We start from the raw sequence: 21,400 nt of genomic DNA, 5'->3' as shown, positions 1-21,400 counted from the left end.
GGTTGTGCTGTGGCCCATTTAGGTATTAAAACCCTTATGAAACAAAAGCCTAAATCACGAGCTGGGGAGGGAAAGCGTATCCCATCTGTTTCTAAAGTAAACTAGCACCGTGAAAGTATCCCCACGTTTTGAGGGAAAACTGTGCCTAAAAAAAAAAAATCAACCAGAAGCGAGCTGCAAGGAGAGTGCAGAAAGGACAGAAAGAAAAAGTAGTGCATCAAAACAAAACATGCGGCCACTTGTGAAATGCTCATTGTAGCAGGGTCAAATGCACATTCTTTACCAATGACACCAAGGCAATTTAGAAAGGCTGACCAAGCAACCAATAAAACAAGCATTGATATAGCCAATAGGTCTTGCCTTTGGGACCTTATAAGTGTTTAGCAATGCAACAGTTTATGTTGCACCAAGGATATTGTGCTGCGTAATTAAATACGCAAGAAACCTCATGGAGGAAACACTGGCTTCATATTTCACATATATCAGAACGTTAAATAAAAACAATCAAAATTGCGAAACCTACACAGCCTCTGAGTCCTATATCTGCCCTTCCCTCCTACACCCAGTTTATCCCCCTAATCCGAATTGTAAATCTCCTAATGAAGGTCTATGAGGTGTACTAGGATCCTTATTTAAGAAACTAAGAACAGTGCCTTCTGACAAGAAAGGAGGTGGCTAAGGAAGAAACTGCTCCAGACTACTGGGTCTTAACTCATTGGTTTCCGGGTACGTCCCAATTTTCAGCAGAGAAAACACTGAAAAAAAAGCTGGAGTTCTTCTTCTATATACTCGATGCTATGGCCTGCTCCCTCGTTCAACAAGCAATACGGACCCCCCACTGCGAAGCATACGTCGCGTGACACTTTAACCCCCTTCCAAAATGACTCACACAGGGCTCATTCCGCAAAGGGCTTTAGGGCTCAGCGTGCAATCACCGGGATGGCGGCGTGAAAACACTAACTGGAGCAAGACACCACTCTCTCTCCCCAGAGGATCAGCTGAAAATGTCAGACAGAAACATCACGGAGCTGCGCATGAGGCCGCAATGCGGTATCTATCTACACTGCCCTAATTAATGAAAGAAGGGTTTCTCTCAGTAGCGCACATAGGTTTTCATTACTCACACTGCTGGCTGGAATGCGGTCCCATCAGTTTTATTAAAGCAAAGGAGGAAAGAGGCGCGAAGCAGAAGGGCGGTGGGGGTGTCCTGGACCGATATGGAGACCGCGCGCACAGGAGAAGCATGGATAAACAAGCGCGCGAAAGTGACCGTAAAGTGAAAGCAGCCGCAGCGTCCTGCGAGCACCGGCGCGTGCTCGTGTGAAATCTGACACAAAACAGAAGGCAAACTGCGCGTGCCGCTGCTCATAACAGCAAGCAGTAGGCACATAGGTTTTCATTACTCACGCTGCTGGCTGGAATGCTGTCCCATCAGTTTTATTAAAGCAAAGGAGGAAAGAGGCACGAAGCAGGGGGGTGGGGGCGCGGCTTCGAGGCTCAGTCCATGTACAGCGTTTACCTTGCAGGAGCGAGCAGTGGCGTCATCTGTTTCCAAAGCGCGGGCACGATAATTGCAAACAGATGGCACCGCTGCTCGCTCCCGTAGGGTGTATGCCGTACATGCACAAGTGCTCGTTGGAAACAGTGCAGTACATGCACGAGTTTTTCAAAAAGCGCAGACCGATTCCAAGGGGTCACTCCTAATCAGCGCTTGCGCGCTGATTAGGCAAGACCTAAAAAGTGGTAGGAGTGTTTAAACTACACTGAGGGATTACTTCATGCCTCGCGGAGCAGCGCATGCGCGCTGACTCTAGGCTCGACCTAAAAAGGGTGACAGAGATTTTCCCAGAAAAGAACCATCAGATCTCTGGGTTGGCAAAATACTATTTGAATAGCTAGACCAATGGCTTAATGGTAAGACCATCTGGTCCCTTTGCAAGCCTGTTTTAGAGAGAGATTAGCATGGTGAAGAAGGGATATCTGCTGTTCAGTTACACAGTCAGCTTACCAGAGAGAGATTATTTATTTAGATGAAAACTGTTTGGACACATTTGGTAGACCCAAGCCATCCAAAACACTGAATATGTTGGCCCTATAGCATCATTTACTTAAAACTCTGTTATTCTCCGTACATAAAATTTCACTCCTGTTTGCTATTGCCAAGAAGATGAATTTACCAAGAAGTTACAACAATTACGAGTACTGACACCTACCCTTTTATAGTTTAGTCATTAAAAAGTGGGTAAAACCTACCAATTTATATAAAAATATGATGTACTGACCCCTACTCCTTTATAGTTTAGTTATTAAAAGTGGGGGGTAAACTTTCCAATTCATGTAATAACATGATGTACATAACTAAATGAACGTGCTTTCTCATAATTTAGTTTACCAATACAGTACTATTCATCAAGACCCCTTAGGGGCTTAAAAATCTCCTTATATAATTAGCTATTGTGAGGGTAACCCCATGTCATTAACTCAAAGAGAGGTACAGTTCACATTAGTTTTAATGATAGGCATGGATGGGAAAAGCGGAAAAGCACAGAGACGAGGATCTTCAAATCTTGCTACAAAGGTCAGACGCTCATAAGAGTTTCATTAACCAAACTATGTGGATCACCCTAATATGCATGTACTCCCAGGTCAGTACAAATGATAAGAGGCGATTACGTTTGAAGATCACCACCAAAGTACAATCTACTGCCACTTTCATGTTAGTATATTTCAGTATGTATTTCATATATGAACCTATGCTTCTCTGTATCTAAACTGTTAAAACCTAATAAACAAATTTAAACAAAAAAAAAAAAGTTTCATCAACCAATTTGGCAACAAAGCTCTTTCTGACAAGATTGTAGAACACAGGTGGCAAGTGATGGTTTGTGGGGTGTCAAACTAAGAGCTCTCTAAAACTATCTTTTTTGTATGCCACAGAAAATAAGTTTTTGAATCAGTTCATGCCAATGACACCACTACACGAGAAAATTGTAGTTACAGCCACCGATTACAATTGTCAAGGACCGGTATTTACATTCTAGATTGCGTCATGGGGTTTCTCTCGCTGCAGGTTTATTGTGATGTCACATTTGATGTACATGGATATGCGGAAGCCCTAATCTCACATGGTTCATCACACAAAGAAAAAATTGAGGAAAACAGTCATGGCCCAATTCTGGTTGAATGCTGAGAACATCACCAAAACCTGCATACACCGTTGGCAAAAGTAGACTTTTGGAATTGGACAAAGCAACAAGGGCAACATGAATATCAGGGAGCCCGATGATTAAAGTAACCAACAATTTTTGACGACTAGCTAATTGTAAACCATAGCTGGACCTCGCTGAAACGTTGTCATCTAAGATTTTATTTGCGAAACCTTTTTTGGAAATTGTTGCTCAATGCTTTGTAGACTGGAACGGATTACTGGTTAAGACCTGCCTTTCACCGCTCTTATGGAGCAAAAACTTTGAGATGACAAGCCACTCAATTAGACCTCACTGCCTCAAACTCATTGTTAATAACTTTGCAATTAGGGACTTAATGCAGTATTATTATGCACGATCTGCCATTTCTATGCTTGGTGATGAAGGAATAGACTGCTTCCTAAACCTAAATGCTCAAACTAAACTGTTTGGAAAGCAATGGTTTAATCTGCATTATAGTCTAATGTTAATCTTTATATTTCATGAAACAGTTATTGTAGTGCATAAAACAAGTGTGCTGCTTTACAGAGAACATTGAATAACAGTGCTGCTTAGAGTGGAATAATTGGCTGGGAAGAAGAGCAGACTGTAAAAAAGCAGCAAGCCAATCTTCACCAGCTAATTTCAAACGTTTGTATTAACTTTTATTACTCTGTTCCTTTAACAGAATGACATTCTTTATTGAACTATGTGTCTAGTAGTTAAATTATGGCTATACTACTCGCCTTTAAGAGGATTTTTTGAAAAAAGTTTAAAAGTTAATTACTCAAAATAATTAGTGACTCGACTTGGTCTTTTTTTTTAATGTTTTTGCTTTGACAAGCAAGTTCAGTTGAGTAAAGTCTAGTGGTTTCTTTATAGTCCTGTAAAACGAAACTGGATCCAGGAGCTGGTGTATCACCACTGACACCTCAACAAATACCCAGTTTAGTAAGTTCCTTTTAAAAGATTTTGTATTCTCAATTTTACTGAAGGTCTTGGACAGCTCTTTCAATAGCTTGCCAACAACCGCTATAAGCCTACTACAAATTGTGGTTTTATTTATTTGTGTCGCTTCGCTCATTTGATCTCAGAGTTCTGCTAAGGCCAATTTTACAATTCTGACTTCCCAATGGACAGGATCCTCCCTCCACGCGATTTTAAAACATTGTAATGAGGGCCCCAAGTTTCATTTTCTTCCATATGAAGTCAGTGTACTCTCTGGATAATAGGGAATAGTTGCAGTTTAAATCCTATGTTAAGTATTACCCAAACTTCATGGATTTTTATGTGATGTAGCCTTTTTATGATTTTGTTATGCTTCCAACTACACAGTACTACAACAAATAATATGTGACACAATGATCGCTGCACTATGGTAGCTCTGTCATTTCCCTCTAAAAAAAGGCAGTAATTTGGCCAAAGCGTAGATAAGAAAAGCACAAAAATTAGTTAAATGATTTTCATTCTCTAAACTCACAGATGCTTAGCCAGAGCTTTCATCGACTTACAGACTTCCACGATATGGTTCCATAGTCTCATGTCTTTATAATATGCTCCAAGTTTAGAGATACCTTCCTTTGCTGCAAGCAACATTATTGCGGTCTTCTTGGTATTGAGAACTAGCCAGCTATATTACATACTGATGTACTTCCTTTGTGATCTTATTCAAAGGGTGGTATGTAAAACAATGTTCTCAGACAGAGGAAGTATCAGTTGGGTGTCATCTGAACACATGCAATATCCCATGCCCTATTTTTTTGTTTACATTTTTTTATTAGGGTTTTGCATACAACTTTCCACAATGCGTGTCAACTGTAATACAGACGGACCAATTTTATGCATCATTGTGAATTAACATTACTGTTTACGAGGGTGATTGCATTAGTTACTTTGTCCCTGGAACCTCCTGATATTGTTAAAACCACATGCCTCCCACTGATCCGATCCGGTGGACCGTCATGTATATCGTTACGTCTGTGTCAATGTGTCACATGTTATCTAGGGTCAACTCAGTCTCCTCTTTGCTGTCTGTGTAGCTCCTCCCTCATAACAAGTGTTCTCAACTGTTTCGTTTAACTAGTGTATCGGTGTTGGAACTGCCGATAGGTTCAACTGCGCAATATCCCATGCCCTATGATAGTAAAAGGTCATACAAAGGGTTTACATACATGTTAAACAACACTGAGACAAAGGACCGACCTGAGGAACTCCGCACAACAGTCTTACTGGTGGTACTCTGATCTGGTTATTAACTACCTGACTGTAATGCTGGTCTAAGTAACCATTCAAATAAGCACTGGATACCCCGGTAACACATTCTAGTCACGTAAAGTGATGTAAGTTATCAAAGGCGGAAAACAGGTCTCACAGTGAGTAACACAGAAGCACGACCTTGATCTACCTCTATGAGCAACATTTCCTTTATGTCCTAAATGGCTAAACATATTGTTCTTTCTATTTGCAGTGAATTTTGCAGATTCAAGACTGTACTTACCCAAACCAAGCTTTTTAGCCCTTGGTCTTAAAACCTGAAAAACAAAAAACATAAGTACCATACATAATCGTTTTCCACATAACATAGCACTGCTCTCTACATGCTCATTTGTCATAATAGAATTGATACATGGCATACTATGTAAAAAGTCAGTAAAAAAGCTAAACTGTACATAGAGAGACCTACTTAAAACTAACTAGTGAGGAAAAAAAATGTAGATTTATGTTTTGAAGAATCCTATGTACTATCATTGCAAACATTCACACTAAATATGTCAATTGTAAGTTAACTCTTAGCAAGGATTTGGTTATGAGACAGAGTTGCTGAAACAGAGAGCCTTTACCCAGTAGAGACTGCAGCAATGAAGGCGTGAGTGGTCAGGACGGCTTAATAATCACCTCAAAAGCAGCCTGGCTTCTACAATTTACACTAACCTTTAGGTGCCACACCACCATGTTGCAGGGCTTGCAGCCATATTGTGAAAGATTGCTTGCTTTCGGGGGCTACCTAAATTCACAGTACCTACGAAGCAGCTCCAACAACCTGAAGCGGGGTCTGGTGATGGGCAACAGATTAGCATTGGCTTCATACATACATACAAGTGTGAGATGGCAGAGGAATGCTCCATCAAGAAAGTGGTAAACAGCTACTATCTTCCTCCTTTCTAGTGGAGTTGTATACCAAATCTGTGGTCCCAATTTCCCTGGACTATTTGGAATTTGGCAAACAAATTAAGTCTGTAATGACAGTCATATGTAAGGTAGACCTTTTGCTGCTACAATAAGCACCCTCTTGGAGGATGGGCCACCAGCTGAGTGTTTTTCCTGGCAGAACAAGCTGATGTTTTCCAGTCAGCAACTTGATGGAATTCCCACCTCTGAATCTGGAGTGGGAGCTGTATGTATGGCAGAATGGGACACAGACTATTTTACTCCACAGTGTAGAAATACTGACCTCTTCAACTGTCAATAGGACAAGCCTGAATAAACAATTGTACGGGTTTCTTATTAACCAAGACTTATAGACTCTGAAAGAGGAGACAAACAAAACTGAACATACAACCCCTTACTAAAGGTAAGCTGGCACCAAAGGAACTGTTGAGCATGGGAGAAATGGGCTCAGCAATAACATTCACCGGAAGAAGTAAACACTCAATCGGACATGGGCTGCTGGTGGATTTTATGCTATATGTGAAGCAGCTCCAGTTTGCAAACTGTTATGGCATGTAACATTCTACAATAAAACATATAAAGCGGTGTCCCTCAATAGGGCGGTTTTATTGGAATTACTGAAGTCGGATAATGACCATCAGTTCAACCTGCCATACAGGCCACTATCAATAATTAATGTGAATTTAGAATCATATGGTAAGGTGATTTTATGTAGAATCCAGATGGCACTTACAAAATAGAGAACTATCAACTAGATTGAGTTGTTAACTAGATTGATTATATCTTACAGAAACAGAACGTTGAAGCAATATTTTAAATACCCAATGAATAGTGAGAGTTAAGTGCCTGCCATAGTAGATGCCGAAAAGGCGATTCTATGAGCGTGAACGCATGCTCAGGGGTCATGGGACTAGACTGTAGAACCGAGCTGTTAAATAAAGTGGGTTTAAAACTAGGTCAGATTATATCCTCAAGTATAATCTAAAGGCCACATCTCCTCCAAAGTACATGCTTGTGGGGCTAGATGAAAGACAGGAGATTTCTCAAAGCGAAACATCTGGGTTTTTAAGATTTTTACTTGGGGTTATACATTTTCACTGGCATGCTATACATATATAAGTGGTTCAATAGAACCAGTGTACTAATAAACACAGAGTCACTCATTTAATTACTACAGTACAAAGGTGTTATACCCACAGAACAGTGTAATTGACTTGAGAAAACACTGGTTAGTGCCCCAGAGATTTCAATCTAGAAATACTTTACAGAAAACAACTTACAAAGCCTAGTTGTTGAGATTTTACCACACTCTACAGATTTTACTTCTTCGGTACTGATGTGGTTAAACAATGTTTATAACTACTAGACGCAAACCCAGGAAGATTACATACATGCAGATCTGTTGATTAATATTTATTAGCACTGTTTGAGAAGAGAATCATCATGGCTCATTTTTGACTCCCCTCTCATGATTCATTGTCCCTCCTCACATTCAGCAATATATATTATGCAATCACAGACACATACGTATACTCACATACAAATGCATGTTTGGAAGTAGCATCAGGCGTTCTCATATAAATAGATCATGAAGAGCTGGAGGTATGGGTGGTGTAGCTCAGTAGAATTAAATATATGCAGTTGATATCCATGAGTACAGCTGGATTTGGTAAATACAAATTTGGTTATTTACAGACCTGCATGTGTGATATGGTGTGTTTGTATGAACTCCCCGTGTAATAATCGCAAACCTGTCTTGGGTCCAGTCAGACTTATTTGCAAAACCTTAGCTCAACCCTTGGTAGCTGTGGCTTCGAGCAATCAGGCATTGTGAAAGGAACAAGTGCAAAGCACGTAGAACAGTTGGATAGGAAAGAAATGTGACACAAAGGAAATTCAACACCAATTTATTAAAATGGCTGATTTGTATACATTTTTAAACACCAAAATGAACAAAATCCACTGGAGGATTTCAGAGATTTCAATTAAGCAAATAATAAATCACTTTTCTTCATTCAAATCGCAAAAAAGCATAGGCAACTCCTTGTAGTTATTTTCAAACTTTTGTAAAGTTGAGCATATCTACTCCAGCCCGATCTGAGCGACTAACCCCAGCAAGGAGCGAGTCACTGGCACCAATGAGGCTTGGTTGGACAGTTACCATGCAGCCAAAGCAGTCTCCAGTCTAGGTCCATGTTCTATGACTGAATTGCCGTAGACATCAATGGAGTGGTCCTGATGCATAGGATACAGGGTGTTGAATCAGTGACAATGGTCTTTCTGGAGCCACCCATCAGTCCATAAACATGGTGGGGTGACTTTGGCCACAGAGGTTGATGCCCCTCGAAATTCGCTTGAAGTCCAGCCATAAGCCAGTTTCCACTAGTCTCTGGTTACAGCGAAACCAGCGGTTCCTCCTAACTCAAGCTCCTGTCCATCTTGGGAGACCAAACTACACTCTAACGAACCCAGGTCCAGCAGGCTCAGGTGCTACCTTTGAGCCTTGAGACTCAAGATCCAAGGCTACACTTGGGTGGTTAGGCAAACTCCGCTACCAACTCGCCAAGACGGCTTCTTTAACTTGTGTGGTGCTGTAGCTGTAACAGGAAGATAGCCAACTGACTCTTGGAGCCACTCCTGTCTGTGTCTCGGGATGACTCTTCCTCAAGCAGGGCACCACAGGTACAGTCGTCTCTTTGCCACCTCAATGAACAGCGATGCAGTCCAGGCTTAGATTCAGCCTCGCGCTGCCAGGTCCAGGGAAAGCAGGGCAGTCCATCCCAGTTCTCTCTCCAATGCACACGTGATCCGAGTACAAGGGGTGCCACTTTTATGCCCAGAAATTGCCCTTGGGGGATGCAGCAACTACTAGTCAATGAGTTACTAGGCCCCCTCCCGCCTGATGAAGACTTCTTGCAAAGTGTGGCATCTAGCACTCCCAAGATGGCTGAATCCCTCTCTCAGTGTGTGGATCTTGGAAGCCCACCCTAGAGGTGCGACTATCTTAGAGCTACACGTCCATGGGAAAACTGGCTTGGCAACTGTTTCCCCATCTCAGTCCCTGACACCAAACTGTCTAACAGAACACAAAAGCACCCCTTCTCCTGTGTGTCCACCATTTGCCCTTCAAAGGCGAGTTGCCCTTTGAAGTTCGCTTTTTGGGCTCAAATACTGTTTGGCCTTCCTGCCAGGGAGATGGAGCACCTCTTCTAATGGCAAGCAGTTTGTGTTCCTTACTGAAAGTTACATTAAATTCGACTTGGACATCATGTTTAATATGATTGTTTTGATATCTTGAAGTTCACCTTTAATAGTCCCAATCAGAAGTTAGCGCAGCTGAGTTGTCAGACTGCAACCCTGTACTCTCCACCGAGGCTACAAGCCTTTCTATACCAACAATTACAATTTAGGGTTTTTTCCTGTTAGAACATGCAAAAATACATGCTCTACTTTTTAATATACAGCTCCCTGCCTTAGGGCTCGAAAGGCCTGCCTTAGGAGGGGACAAATATATGTTAAAAATAAAGGTCCAAACGTTGTCAATATTTTAAATGACAAAGTCAAGTTAGCAGTTGGAAAACTGCTCTGCCTTGGAGTCATGCTTTACGTTGTGAAACTTGTGCTCGTACAATAAGTACATCAGTCCACGAGGGACACTTCAACTTACTGGCCCTTGGGTGGCCCTGGTACCATATATTAGGGACTTATAACTAAGTAAACATATGGCAATTGTGGGTGAACCAAACAGACATACATGTTTTAAGGGTCAGAGACCTGGCACTGAGGCCTGTTTAGCAGGACTCAGTGCACCTTTAGGGTCACAAACCCAGAAGCATCAGTCTAAAACTTTAGGGGTCATCATGCAAAAAGAGGCATTACCTTATAATCAAGTATTTCTATTAGTAAAATTGATTGGTGACATACTCGAAGAATGAGTCTCACGTCAAATCAAAGGAGTACTTTAAAAAAAATATGTACATTTTTTAAGGATAAAGGAACATATACATGGAAAAGGAAAATAAGCTTATATGGTATGCATACATGAAGGCAAGCACATCCTGACTGACTGAATGACAATAGGAATGATGGCATGTATAACAGCAGAGTTGATATTTTAGGACCATCCCCTGGACCCTGGTGTAAGAAAGGTAGAAGACAGTGAGGGTGGGGGTACATGGGGGGGGGGGGCACACATCAGGTACAAAAAGAATACAGTTCCTGTGTATCGGGCCTAGGCCGGGTCTAGAGTTGCCAGAGGCAAAGTCGATGGCGCAGGTGCAACTATTTGCCCACATGGACTGGAGGGCTCCGCTGGAGGCCTGTCTCCAGTCTGGAGAGCTCAGAGGAGCCCAGACGTACTTAGGTCCTGAACAATTTGGCATTAGTTCCCAATAGGTCCCCAGTTGCCCCTGACAATATGCTGCATCTAACAGCCAACTCCTAAATTGGGGGGCTGGGTGTCTCCCACAGTGGATGGCTAGCCTGCGCTTAGCTAGAAGGAGAAGCACAGCTGTTAGTCATTGGGACTCCGGCTGGCCGTACTTTACATATTCCAGAAGTGTCACTAGGAGGAGGGGGGGGGAGGATATCGCAGATGGGGGCAAAGTAGTGCAGAGTGCTGAACACTGCAAGCACTCACCCCCAGTCAACTGATCTGGGTTTAATCCATCATCCTTCTTTAGCTCACTCCGCAACCCCAGTTCAGACATGGCCATATGCAAATCAGTCTGAAGCCTGTGCCTCATGGGAACAGTCCAGCCCAAACTGCCAAGCCATGTCATCCCTGGACCGGAAACAAGCATCCTGGGACCGGTTTCGGGTTGATAACCCTCATCAGCCAGGCTAGCTTGAATCCAGTGTCATAGTGAGCAAGGGACCCACGTCTGGGCATACCCTGCCAAGACGTGAGTCCCGTGCTCTCCATGCCACTCGAATCAAGCTATCCTGGCTGAAGAGGGGTGAAACCCCGAAACCAGTCCTAGGATGCTTGTTTCCAGTCCAGGGAGGACCTGACCTGGCCTGGCAGTTCGGGCTGGACTGTTCCCATAGGGCACAGGGTCAAGACCGATTTGCATAAGGCTGGGTCCAAACTGGAATGGCATGGTGAGCAAAAAAACGAAGGATTTAGGCCCAGATCTCTGTACTGGGGTGAATGTATGACATTGTTCTGCATTCTGTCCATCAATAGTTCTTTTTGCATTTGTCACCCCGAGTGGGACGGGTATGCTCAGACGTGAGTCCCGTGCTCTCCATGCCACTAGAATCAAGCTATCCTGGCTGAAGAAGGGTGAAACCCCGAAACTGGTCCTAGGCAGCTTGTTTCCAGTCCAGGGAGGACCTGGCCTGGCAGTTCGGGCTGGACTGTTCCCATAGGGTACAGGGTCAAGACTGATTTGCATATGGCTGGGTCCAAACTGGAATGGCATGATGAGCAAAAAAACGATGGATTTAGGCCCAGATCTCTGTACTGGGGTGAATGTATGACATTGTTATGCATTCTGTCCATCAATAGTTATTTTTGCATTTCCCACATAGATCGGGCTTCCAGGTTATATATAGGGGATTTCTCCTGCATTATGGAGGAGAGGCGAATAGTAAACTTACGGGGGGTGGGTTTGTAATGGGCGAATCTACGGTATGGAGTGTGGGAGGAGCCATCGGGAAGGTGTTTTGTAGGGGTGTGGAAAGCCGCATTGAGTTGGTGATTCAAGAGGAAATTACAAGAGTATCTATGCTTGTAAACTATGCAATGTGATCAATCTGAAAAATATTTTGATTGTCAGCTTTTAAGTTATTCATGACAAAAAAGAAAATATACATCGAGTTAAACATATTGTCAACTTCTATAAATAATCAAACATATATTTAACATTCTTTTCATTACATGGAATGTATCTCTCACCTCAGGATGACTATATACCAATCAAGGTCCTCACTCTGGCAGGACTGAATTGTAGCAACATCATCCAAAACATGTGTTGGATATTTAAACAAACGATAATCTATCAACTGTGTACATATTTCTGAAGTACACCCTCTAGTACATTCACATAGTAAACTGGAACTCACAATTTTATCAGAGCCATATATCTTTTCCAATTGTTGTGCAACTTCCAGTGTACCATCTGGGCTTCCGTCATCTATGATAATGATCTCATAGTCATGTCCACTAAAAAACAAAATAAAAAAAACATAATAATGTAACCTCAAAATCCAGTGAGAAATGCTTTTAATGTTTGGGAGCAAGAGATGAAGTTTACACCTCCCGTCTCCTCCCTAATAAAGTAATCAACATAGTTATTTCAGAGAAAAAAATAAACTATCTAGGTGAACATCAAACACTTCGTAATGTATTTAGAGCTTATTTCAAATGATCCATATAACTTACTTTTTTTCCATTATAAAAAGAACGAACAATGCAGAACTATAGACAAATACGGCCTTCCTACCTTCCCATGGACTGATAGTGCCAATTTGCTCTTTTTTGAAAACATTTTGATTGTTTTATAGGAATTAAGAGAGCCAATAAAAACAAACAGCACTTGACTATTAATGCTGATGCTACAGCCATTGGAGACAGCAGATTACACAGAGCCAAAATGTGCAAATCCTGTCTACCGATGTGATTATGTCGGATAAGTATAATGGGATATCATCTGCATAAGTAATATTTCATCCCACTGAGGTTCCTATCTAAGGCCTCGAAACAGGGCTTTACCTGGGACAGAGCATGCCAGTCCCTCTAGGGCCAGAGCAAACAGTAAAGGCAACAGGTTAAATCCCTGACTGGTCCCCTCCCCCCCCCCCCACTCGAACAGAGTAAGGCCACAATAGGATCCCATTTGCCCGCAAACTGCTTGCTTGATCCAAGACAAAACCTTTAAGCCAAATTCTATCTTTTCCATGTCTTCCATCATATAAGGACTTCAAGTTACAGGTCTTGGAATCATCTAACGATAGAGCCAACATCTGGTTTAGGAGTTTGTCTGCAAGTTCCATACTGCTGTATAGGTACCTAAGATTTTGCCTGATGCTTTTGGAGGACATGAAGCCAGACTGATCAGGGTGTATCAGTGATCCCTTGACTCCATTTGGAACTGATTGCAAAGTTTTTAATTGCAAATTTCAGTATGGATATCAGCCTACATGAGTCCCTCTCACTCAAAGGTATCCCCTCTTTATGGATTATCATGAATGTCAACAATCTCAAATCATATGGGAAACAGCCTCCCTTGTAGCCCCTTCAAACATTCAACATGAGATGGTCTACCTTTTTGCCAGATAACCATTTAAGGTAAAAACATAAATTGACAGTTTTCAGTTATGTGCCGCACTTTATTCCATGCTTTCCATCGTTACAATAGTATTAAATATTCAAGCTCAGCCTCTTTTTAAGTGCTCCTAAATTTACCAGAAATGGGGTAGAAGCGTTTAAGATGGAAAGAGAGAAAGAACTGATGGTGTTGGTCCTTATATTCTCTCCTCCCTTTCTTTCATTTTTTTCAACTCAATATTACCTTACTGACATTCTTTCCTCACCTCTCTTCGAACCTCCTGTCATCCTTTACTTTATGTTTCGAGTCTTTGTGGGCCCATTTTAGCCTGTGATCCTTCCACTGCTGATAAAACAACCTGAGCTGACTTGGCTTAATGTTATCAACACCTCCTTGCAGCCCTTTAAATTTCTGGTATGCACCAGGCAAACATTTGCTTTCTCTTAAATATACTGTATACAGTGGACAGTGCCTCTCTCTGTTCTCTCTGCCTCAGCCCTCTCTGTAAATTTACGGCTTCTCTGGCCCTAGGCTGGTCTGACTCTACCTCCTCTAGCTTTGGCTACCACCGAAGGGGCCTTCCTTCTCCTCTACGGCACTCTGAAGTGGTGTTGGGGGTGATTTGGGAGGGTTCTGCTCCTCGAGGCTCCTTGCTGGTCAGACATCTCTTGCACTTCAAGGAGGGGGCTTGGACCTGGGTTGGGCAGACTGGATGGTAGGGACATGTAAAGCACTTGTTAGGGTGGCTTCAGGAGGGCTAGGGAGTTTTGGGAGGGTTTGGCAGAGGGAGAGGGGATTAGGTCACATCTGTATAAGGGGGTGCATTTGAAAGGAGCAAATGATGGCAGTGGGCTTTGGGTAAACATAAAAAGGATAGGTTTTAACAATGGCTAGCAATTTTAATAGTTAGGACTACACCTAATATTTTGTTGTGGAGCCGAAATGGCATCAAAGCACCCCGCAAATGTAAATTAATTAGGGGAAGAGCTGCTATATTTACACACGCATATGGTTTGCTTGCAGGACACACATCCATCCAGGATGAAAATTTCACTATTGGATATCTAGGTAATCGAGTGCTCTCCACAGCTAGCTTATTTTATCTTCTGTAGTAGCTCTGCTGGCCCCAGATAAGAGCTGGATCATGGGTGGTCAGGGTTCGGACCAGAAAGGCCGTTGGCTTATCACAACCATTACCCAGGAGAAACTGAGATTTGCAGTATGCATGGTGTATGGCCCTAATGAGGACGATCCTATGGTCTTAAATCAACTGCTGGTCGAATAGCAATATTGGCCTGACAAAATGATATTTTGTGGTGATTTTAATGCAACTCTTCATCCTGGTTTTGACTCTATGCATCTTGGGCTTGCTAAGTGGATCCCTTAAAGCGAAACAAAATCTCAGAGAGAATCAGAGATAGTTAATGGCGTCTTATGCACTTCTGGACGCATGGCGGTGTTGTTCTAAAGTACCTTGCTAAATCTTTTTATCTGCTCCTAATAAATCGCTCTCACAAATTGATGTGTTTCTGGTCAGCCATTCATTAATATCCTCTCTTAGTGTTCAGCTGAATCCAAGGGCAATCTGATCAAAATTCTTTATCGTTAATTCTTTCAGTGGTACAATTTGTTCAGTATGGCAGGTTTTGTACATAGTGCTTTGATAGGCGGCTGCTATTTTATGAGGGGTATATCAACTGCTTGAATAAGGAACTGAGGGAATGTGTGCAGCTTAATGTCGGCTCTGCTTCCCCTCCAGTGCTATGGGACAAGCCTGTTGTAGAGAGGATATATGCTGAAATATTCAGTATATCAAAGAAAGGAGCTGCTTAAGGAAGAGGTCTGTATAAGGTCTTCTCTTAGCACTATTGAAGGTCATTTAGCACATAGTGCACTAAATCAGACTCTGGGAACCTTTATGTCTGTTTTGGATCGATTTGCAACTGCTCAAGCCACACTCAGGAAGAGTCTCTGGGATAGACTGATTAGGAAGATCCAAGCAAAACAAATACATTTCTTCGAAAATAATGACTTATGGGGCGTATTCTCTCATTTTGAGTTAAGGATAGAACAAGTAAAAACTGCATCCAGGCAATCATTAATTAAAGGGGTGAGCGAGTCAATGACCAAACACTTTTTCGTGAGAAATTCTCTAGGTACTATCAAAGCCTCTACCAGGAGTATGAGGCTTCTTCGACAGATATCAACCAACTTATTCACAAACACTACCATTGTCATTGACCGAGCTACAGAGGTCTAACCTAGTTTTCCCAATTACTCTGTTGGAAGTAGAGAATGCATTAAACAGTTAGCTTGAAGTAAAGTGTATGCTCCAGACCAGATCCCTCTTGAATTTTGCGTGACCTTTTTAGACTCCCTTGAGTCTCCCCTCCTTTGAGCTCTCAGGGCAGGTCTCCATAACCTGGTCAGAGATTAAAATGATTACCCTTCACAAGACCCCGGGATGTGTGGATCATATCGGCAGATCTCATTGATCATTTCAGGATGCCAAATTATGTACTTGAATCCTTGCCAACAGACTATCTTTCATGATTGTAAATCTGGTCGATGAGAATCAACCAGGAAGAGACACCACAGCCCATGTGAATACGGCCATCTCTGCTGTAGACGTTGGGTCACCCGATGGGAACCCAGTCGGAATGATATTGCTCGATGCTGAAAAATTATTTGACCCAGTTTCCTAGTCGTTATTGTGGGCAATGATGGATGCCGCTGGCTTTGGTCCACGGTTTACCAACTGTATCCAACAATTATATAAAGTTTTAACAGCAAGGGTTTTGTGTTCAGGGTAGAACTTCAGGGGTTGATGTCCGAGGCTGGGGCTGAGGAGAGCGGGTCGGACGGGCAGGAGGTAGTGGGGAGCGGGGAGTAGAAGAGGCGAGACGGTGGGCTCTGACCACCTACACTTTTGGCTGGGTTAGCTGGAAGGTTCTGTTGGTTTAGGGAGAGGCTGGGCCCCTGTATTTTATTGACCAGGGAGGGGGGGGGGCACATCGAAAGAGGGAACGGGGTAGGAGACGGGGGCACACTGACAGGGGGTGGGGGAGGGGGGGTAGGGGACCGGGTGGGAAGGTTGAGCCGTCTTCAGGAGAGTCGGGGATGCTGATATATATGTGGTATTTCCTGGACGGGTGGGGATGGTGGGTTGATTGTTGCCTTGTTGTGTTGGAAAACAATAAAAAATGTTTCAACAAAAAAGGGTTTTGTGTTCAGGTACTCTGTCAGATCCTATAAGTATTACCAGGGGCACTCGACAGGGGTATCCTCTCTTCCACCCAGCTATTCGCGATATATATCGAGCCTTATGATAAAGCTTTGAGAATGGTCAAGGATAGCTCTCTATTGGTAAATACATCAGTTACAGATGACGGTTTTAGCCTAATGTGGATGACGTAGCCATATTGACCTCTGCCCCACCGCTGTCCTGACAGCAACAGATACTATTGCTAGTCAATTTGGCTCTGTCTCAGGGCACAAACTAAATATTGATAAGACTCAGGTCTTGTCTAACGTCGCTGCCCTGGGACAAGATCGACGCTGGGTAAACTTAGCAACATATCTGGGTGCCAAGTTGTCATTAGAAATGGATTGAATTCTATTTCTGTTCCCTTTCTTCCAACAATGGACAATTGTTCATGAGGAAAGAGGAGACTTTCAATAAGTGGAATAGACTCCATCGGGGAGAATTGGGAGATGTAACCTCATTAAAATTATAATTCTGTTTCAATATCTTGATCTGTTTAGCTATATACCTCTCTATCTCCCTAAAATCTGTTTTTCAAGGAGTGATATATCTTGGAAGAAATGTATCTGGAGTTATCGGAGACCTAGATCTAATATACAGTTAAGTTACTTCAATTACCATGTGAGAAGGGGGGGGGGGGGGTTGTCTCTCCTTACTGGGTCTGTGGGTAGATTATTTTCCTGGATTCATGTCCCAATTAATGAACGTACATAGTAGGAGGCTGTAGCTGCAGGGACATATGTTTCCAGAGTATATACCATGGAGTCAAGCTGTTGTGCCCCACATTGGTATTATTGACACAACGTACTTTAAAAGGACTATGTTAAAGACCCTACAAGTCGAATATTCAATTTGGTCTCATCTTAAAACAATACTGCCGGATGTCACCCTTTACAATACATATGCATACTTGGGCTATAATCACAACTGGCCTTGTCAAGTGTATGAGAGCTTTTGACATTTTGGGAAGGCTGTCAACTCCTTACATCAGGGCAATTATTTGAGGGAAGTATTTTTCTCTCTTATGAGACTTTGCAACAAAGGTTCTCTCTTCCTCGTGTCAGATTTTTTTTGGTATTTACAGCTACAACATTTTTTGGGTACTGTGACGTCAGAAGGCTTATGCTGTATACAGTGTAATTTTTTGGACTATCTGGTGATGATGATCTCTTGAGGTATCTATTTGTCTGGCTTATAGGATGATCTCCTTGGTTGAGGCCAAGGCTGGAGGTAGGCTGAAAACTTTTCAATCTGGAGAAGATAAATGGAACTGGCATCTCGGGTCAGAGATTGCTGTAGGGGATCTCAAGTACTCTAATCTGCAAGCACAGGGTGTCTTAAATGTTTCAAGGGTCAAAGTTCCTCATTTTAAGTTAATTAATGACTTTTATCTTACACCCCATCATCTTCATATCATGAAGGTCAAACAGGGTGCAAAATGCTTTCGCTGCGTGGCTGAGCAAGCAGAAGCGGTACACATCTTCGCTTCCTGCCTGTCACTTGACCCTTTCTGGGAGGAGTCCGTCGCAACGAAACTGAACTGGACGTTTTAGACCAACGTCTTCTGGGACTCCAAGTTAATATTATTGGGACTCTCTTCTGGTATTCCATCACATTTAGCAGGGATATATTTTTGGGAAAAACTCCGGCATGATTAGTGGCGTAAGAACCCTCTAATTTTATCCTCCGGTACCACAAGTTTATAAATAATGATTTTCTGGAAATGTCTTCATTTGATAATGATGAGGGTAGGAGCAGGCTGAGGAGAATTTGGGAATAATGAGGGGGATGTTGAGCCATTTTCAGACAGACCAGGGTTGGTCACGACCAATTACAATTGTCAATCAAATGAAATATCTTCTTTTTCTCATTTGACATGTTGTAAGTGTTAAGGATCAGTTGCACCTTGCATCATACATATTACTTTGTGATTTTAGTGCATCCCTTGGCTCTGGAATTTTTCCCTGCTCTTTGAAACTGTGATGAGATATTTATATCCTGTATGTACTTGCTCCACATAAAAAAAAAAAAAATCCAAAACAAAAGACCCCCGCGCAGGAGGTTTGGGGAGCTATCTAAGAGATGACACGGGACAAGGTCCCCGAGTCAGACGGGTTGGGCACAGAATTCTACTCTACTTTGTGGTTGTTGCCCCTCGGTTACTGGATGTTTTCAATGGAGCAAGGCAACAGGGCTTGCTCCAGCCTACCTTACGCAGGCCTCAATAGTATCTCTCAAGAAAGGCATAAACACACTGCTAGTGGATTCATATCGCCCCTTGTCCATGCTCAATGCAAATTACAAAATCCTGAGTAAGATATTAGGAAATAGGATCTTACCACATATAGGCAAATTGATACATCCAGATCAGACAGGCGTTATTCCTACCCGTAGCACGCTGCCTAATATTCGCCAGTTGATGCTCATCCTTGACGAACAGGAGATACTTCTGCCGGACACCCTAGTCTTGTCCGTCGATATAGGGAAAACATTTGGCTCCCTGCGATGGGAGTTTTTATATGCTACCCTACATGTTTTTTTTTATTTATTGTTTTTGTTTGTGAAATAAATTGCACATTTCAATTGACTGGTGTAACGCCCTGAACGTCTCAGGATCGTTTAACAGACACGATAATGAGGACGCAACCACTTGTGAAGGGTTAGTTATTTTAATGAAGGCAAAAATAATACAAAGAATAAACAAAAGTTATAGTCAATGGAATCCTCCAGGCTAAGTACGTTACCAGCCCACAGCACGGATGGTCCTAACCGTCCTCTGCATATACGCCGATCCCGGCGTATGCCAACAGAGGGCAGAAATGAAATGGCCAACAATGCCAATCGGTAGGCTGTGAGGGGCACGAAGAGTGTTGGGGAGAATCGAGGAGTCAGGGAAACACCCAGCCGGGGTCTCTACCTGAAGGGAGCAGCCGCTCAACCTCTTCCTCAGACTGCACCGGGACGCGGAGTCACCACCTGGTGATGCGTCACCGATACCCCAATCAAAAGCAAGAAGACTGAACCGAGAGCAGCCGCTCGATCGATCCTGTGGACTTCCGAGTCTGTAACGCGGCAAACACCTCCTGGTGTGCGTTTACAGCTGGCAGTCCCTGTATCTCTGGTCGGGCTGGGAGTTACGACTCCAACCAGCAAAAGCGCCACTGCGCTTTGACTCAGCCGAGTCAAAAAGCGAAGCTCAATGGTTGACCGGTAGAGCTTCCGGGTCCTTCACAGGTGACGATGGGGCAAGACACGGCCCAGGGAGTAACGACTCGACCTACCTCCGTTCTTGCCTTTCTGGAGCACCACTCCGGAACACTGCTCTTCACGAAGCAGGTACGTCGGTGTAAACACAATATCCGACAGCGTTGTACCTCCCGGTTCCTCCCTTTATAGGGCGTGTTTTCTTTGAGTTATGTAACAGCTCTCCTGTTTACATAAGGGCGTGTTTTCTTTGAGTTATGTAACAGCTCTCTTGTTTACATAAGGGCGTGTTTTCCTTGAGTTATGTAACAGCTCTCCTGTTTACATAAGGTCGTGTTTTCCTTGAGTTATGTAACAGCTCTCCTGTTTACATAACCTCTCAACCGCTAAGCATCCTGGGAGATGTAGTCCGTTTTCGCTGGTTACCGTTTTCCTCCCCTCGCATGACAGGAATTCTTGACAGTACATCCTCCCTCTCAGCGGCTCCCCACGGGTCCAGCGCTGGCAGGAAAACGCCGATGGAACAAGGAGACCAAGCGCGGAGCATGAACCCCTTCAGCCGGTTCCCATGATTGCTCCTCCGGGCCATAGCCTTTCCACGCAACCAGGTACCACAGCTTCCCCCTGCGCCATTTGGACGCCCGTATGCCCGACACTTCATACTCCACCTCCGACTCCACGCATACCGGCCTAGGTGTCCCAGACGGCTTGGAGGGTGCTGGTTTGAGCAATGATACATGAAAGACAGGGTGTATCCGCAATGACTGGGGCAAGCACACGTTCACGTTCACGGGACCCATACACTTGGTAATTCGATAGGGGCCCATGTACTTGGGATGGAACACACTGTTCTTTCGAAACCTCATGTTTCTTGTGGATATCCAGACGTAGTCTCCAGTGCGGTACAGTGGCCCGGGCCTTCTCTTCCTGTCTGCCGCAGCCTTGTATCTTCTCTTGGCCTCCATTAGGACAGCCCTTGAGCGCATCAACGTGTCTTTTATGTGTGCCACCCTGTCCGCTGTGGCGGGAATCCTGTCCTCTCTGAACGGATGCAGAAATGGCAAGAACCTGGGATGTTGGCCATAGTTGCTATAGAACGGAGATGACTGTGTGGAGCTGTGAGTGGCGTTGTTATAGGCTATCTCTGCAACCCATAGCAAGTCGACCCATTCTTCCCTGCCCTGGTCCACAAAACATCGCAGATACTGTTTGAGCGTTTGGTTCAGGCGCTCGGTTTGGCCGTCCGTTTGAGGGTGGTAGCTGGTGGACAGGGCGGTCTTAACATGCAGCGCAGTGCACCAAGT

General features: G+C 43.5%; 1 protein-coding gene across 1 annotated transcript in view; it reads right to left on the bottom strand.

The window, feature by feature from the left end:
• DPM1 (dolichyl-phosphate mannosyltransferase subunit 1, catalytic) overlaps positions 1–21,400 on the bottom strand; it is a 96,693-nt gene that overhangs the window by 45,805 nt on the left and 29,488 nt on the right. Inside the window, exons 2-3 of the mRNA XM_085619144.1 lie at positions 12,423–12,522; positions 5,683–5,716 (exon numbers count right to left, since the gene is read on the bottom strand). Of these exons, the coding sequence (XP_085475270.1) occupies positions 5,683–5,716; positions 12,423–12,522 (134 nt within the window). The remainder of the gene's footprint in view (positions 1–5,682; positions 5,717–12,422; positions 12,523–21,400) is intronic.

This window comes from Triturus cristatus, chromosome 7 (genome assembly GCF_964204655.1).
Source record: "Triturus cristatus chromosome 7, aTriCri1.1, whole genome shotgun sequence".
Classification (NCBI taxonomy): domain Eukaryota; kingdom Metazoa; phylum Chordata; class Amphibia; order Caudata; family Salamandridae; genus Triturus; species Triturus cristatus.
Note: the sequence above shows the minus strand (reverse complement) of the source record. Positions and strands in the feature narration are given on the sequence as shown.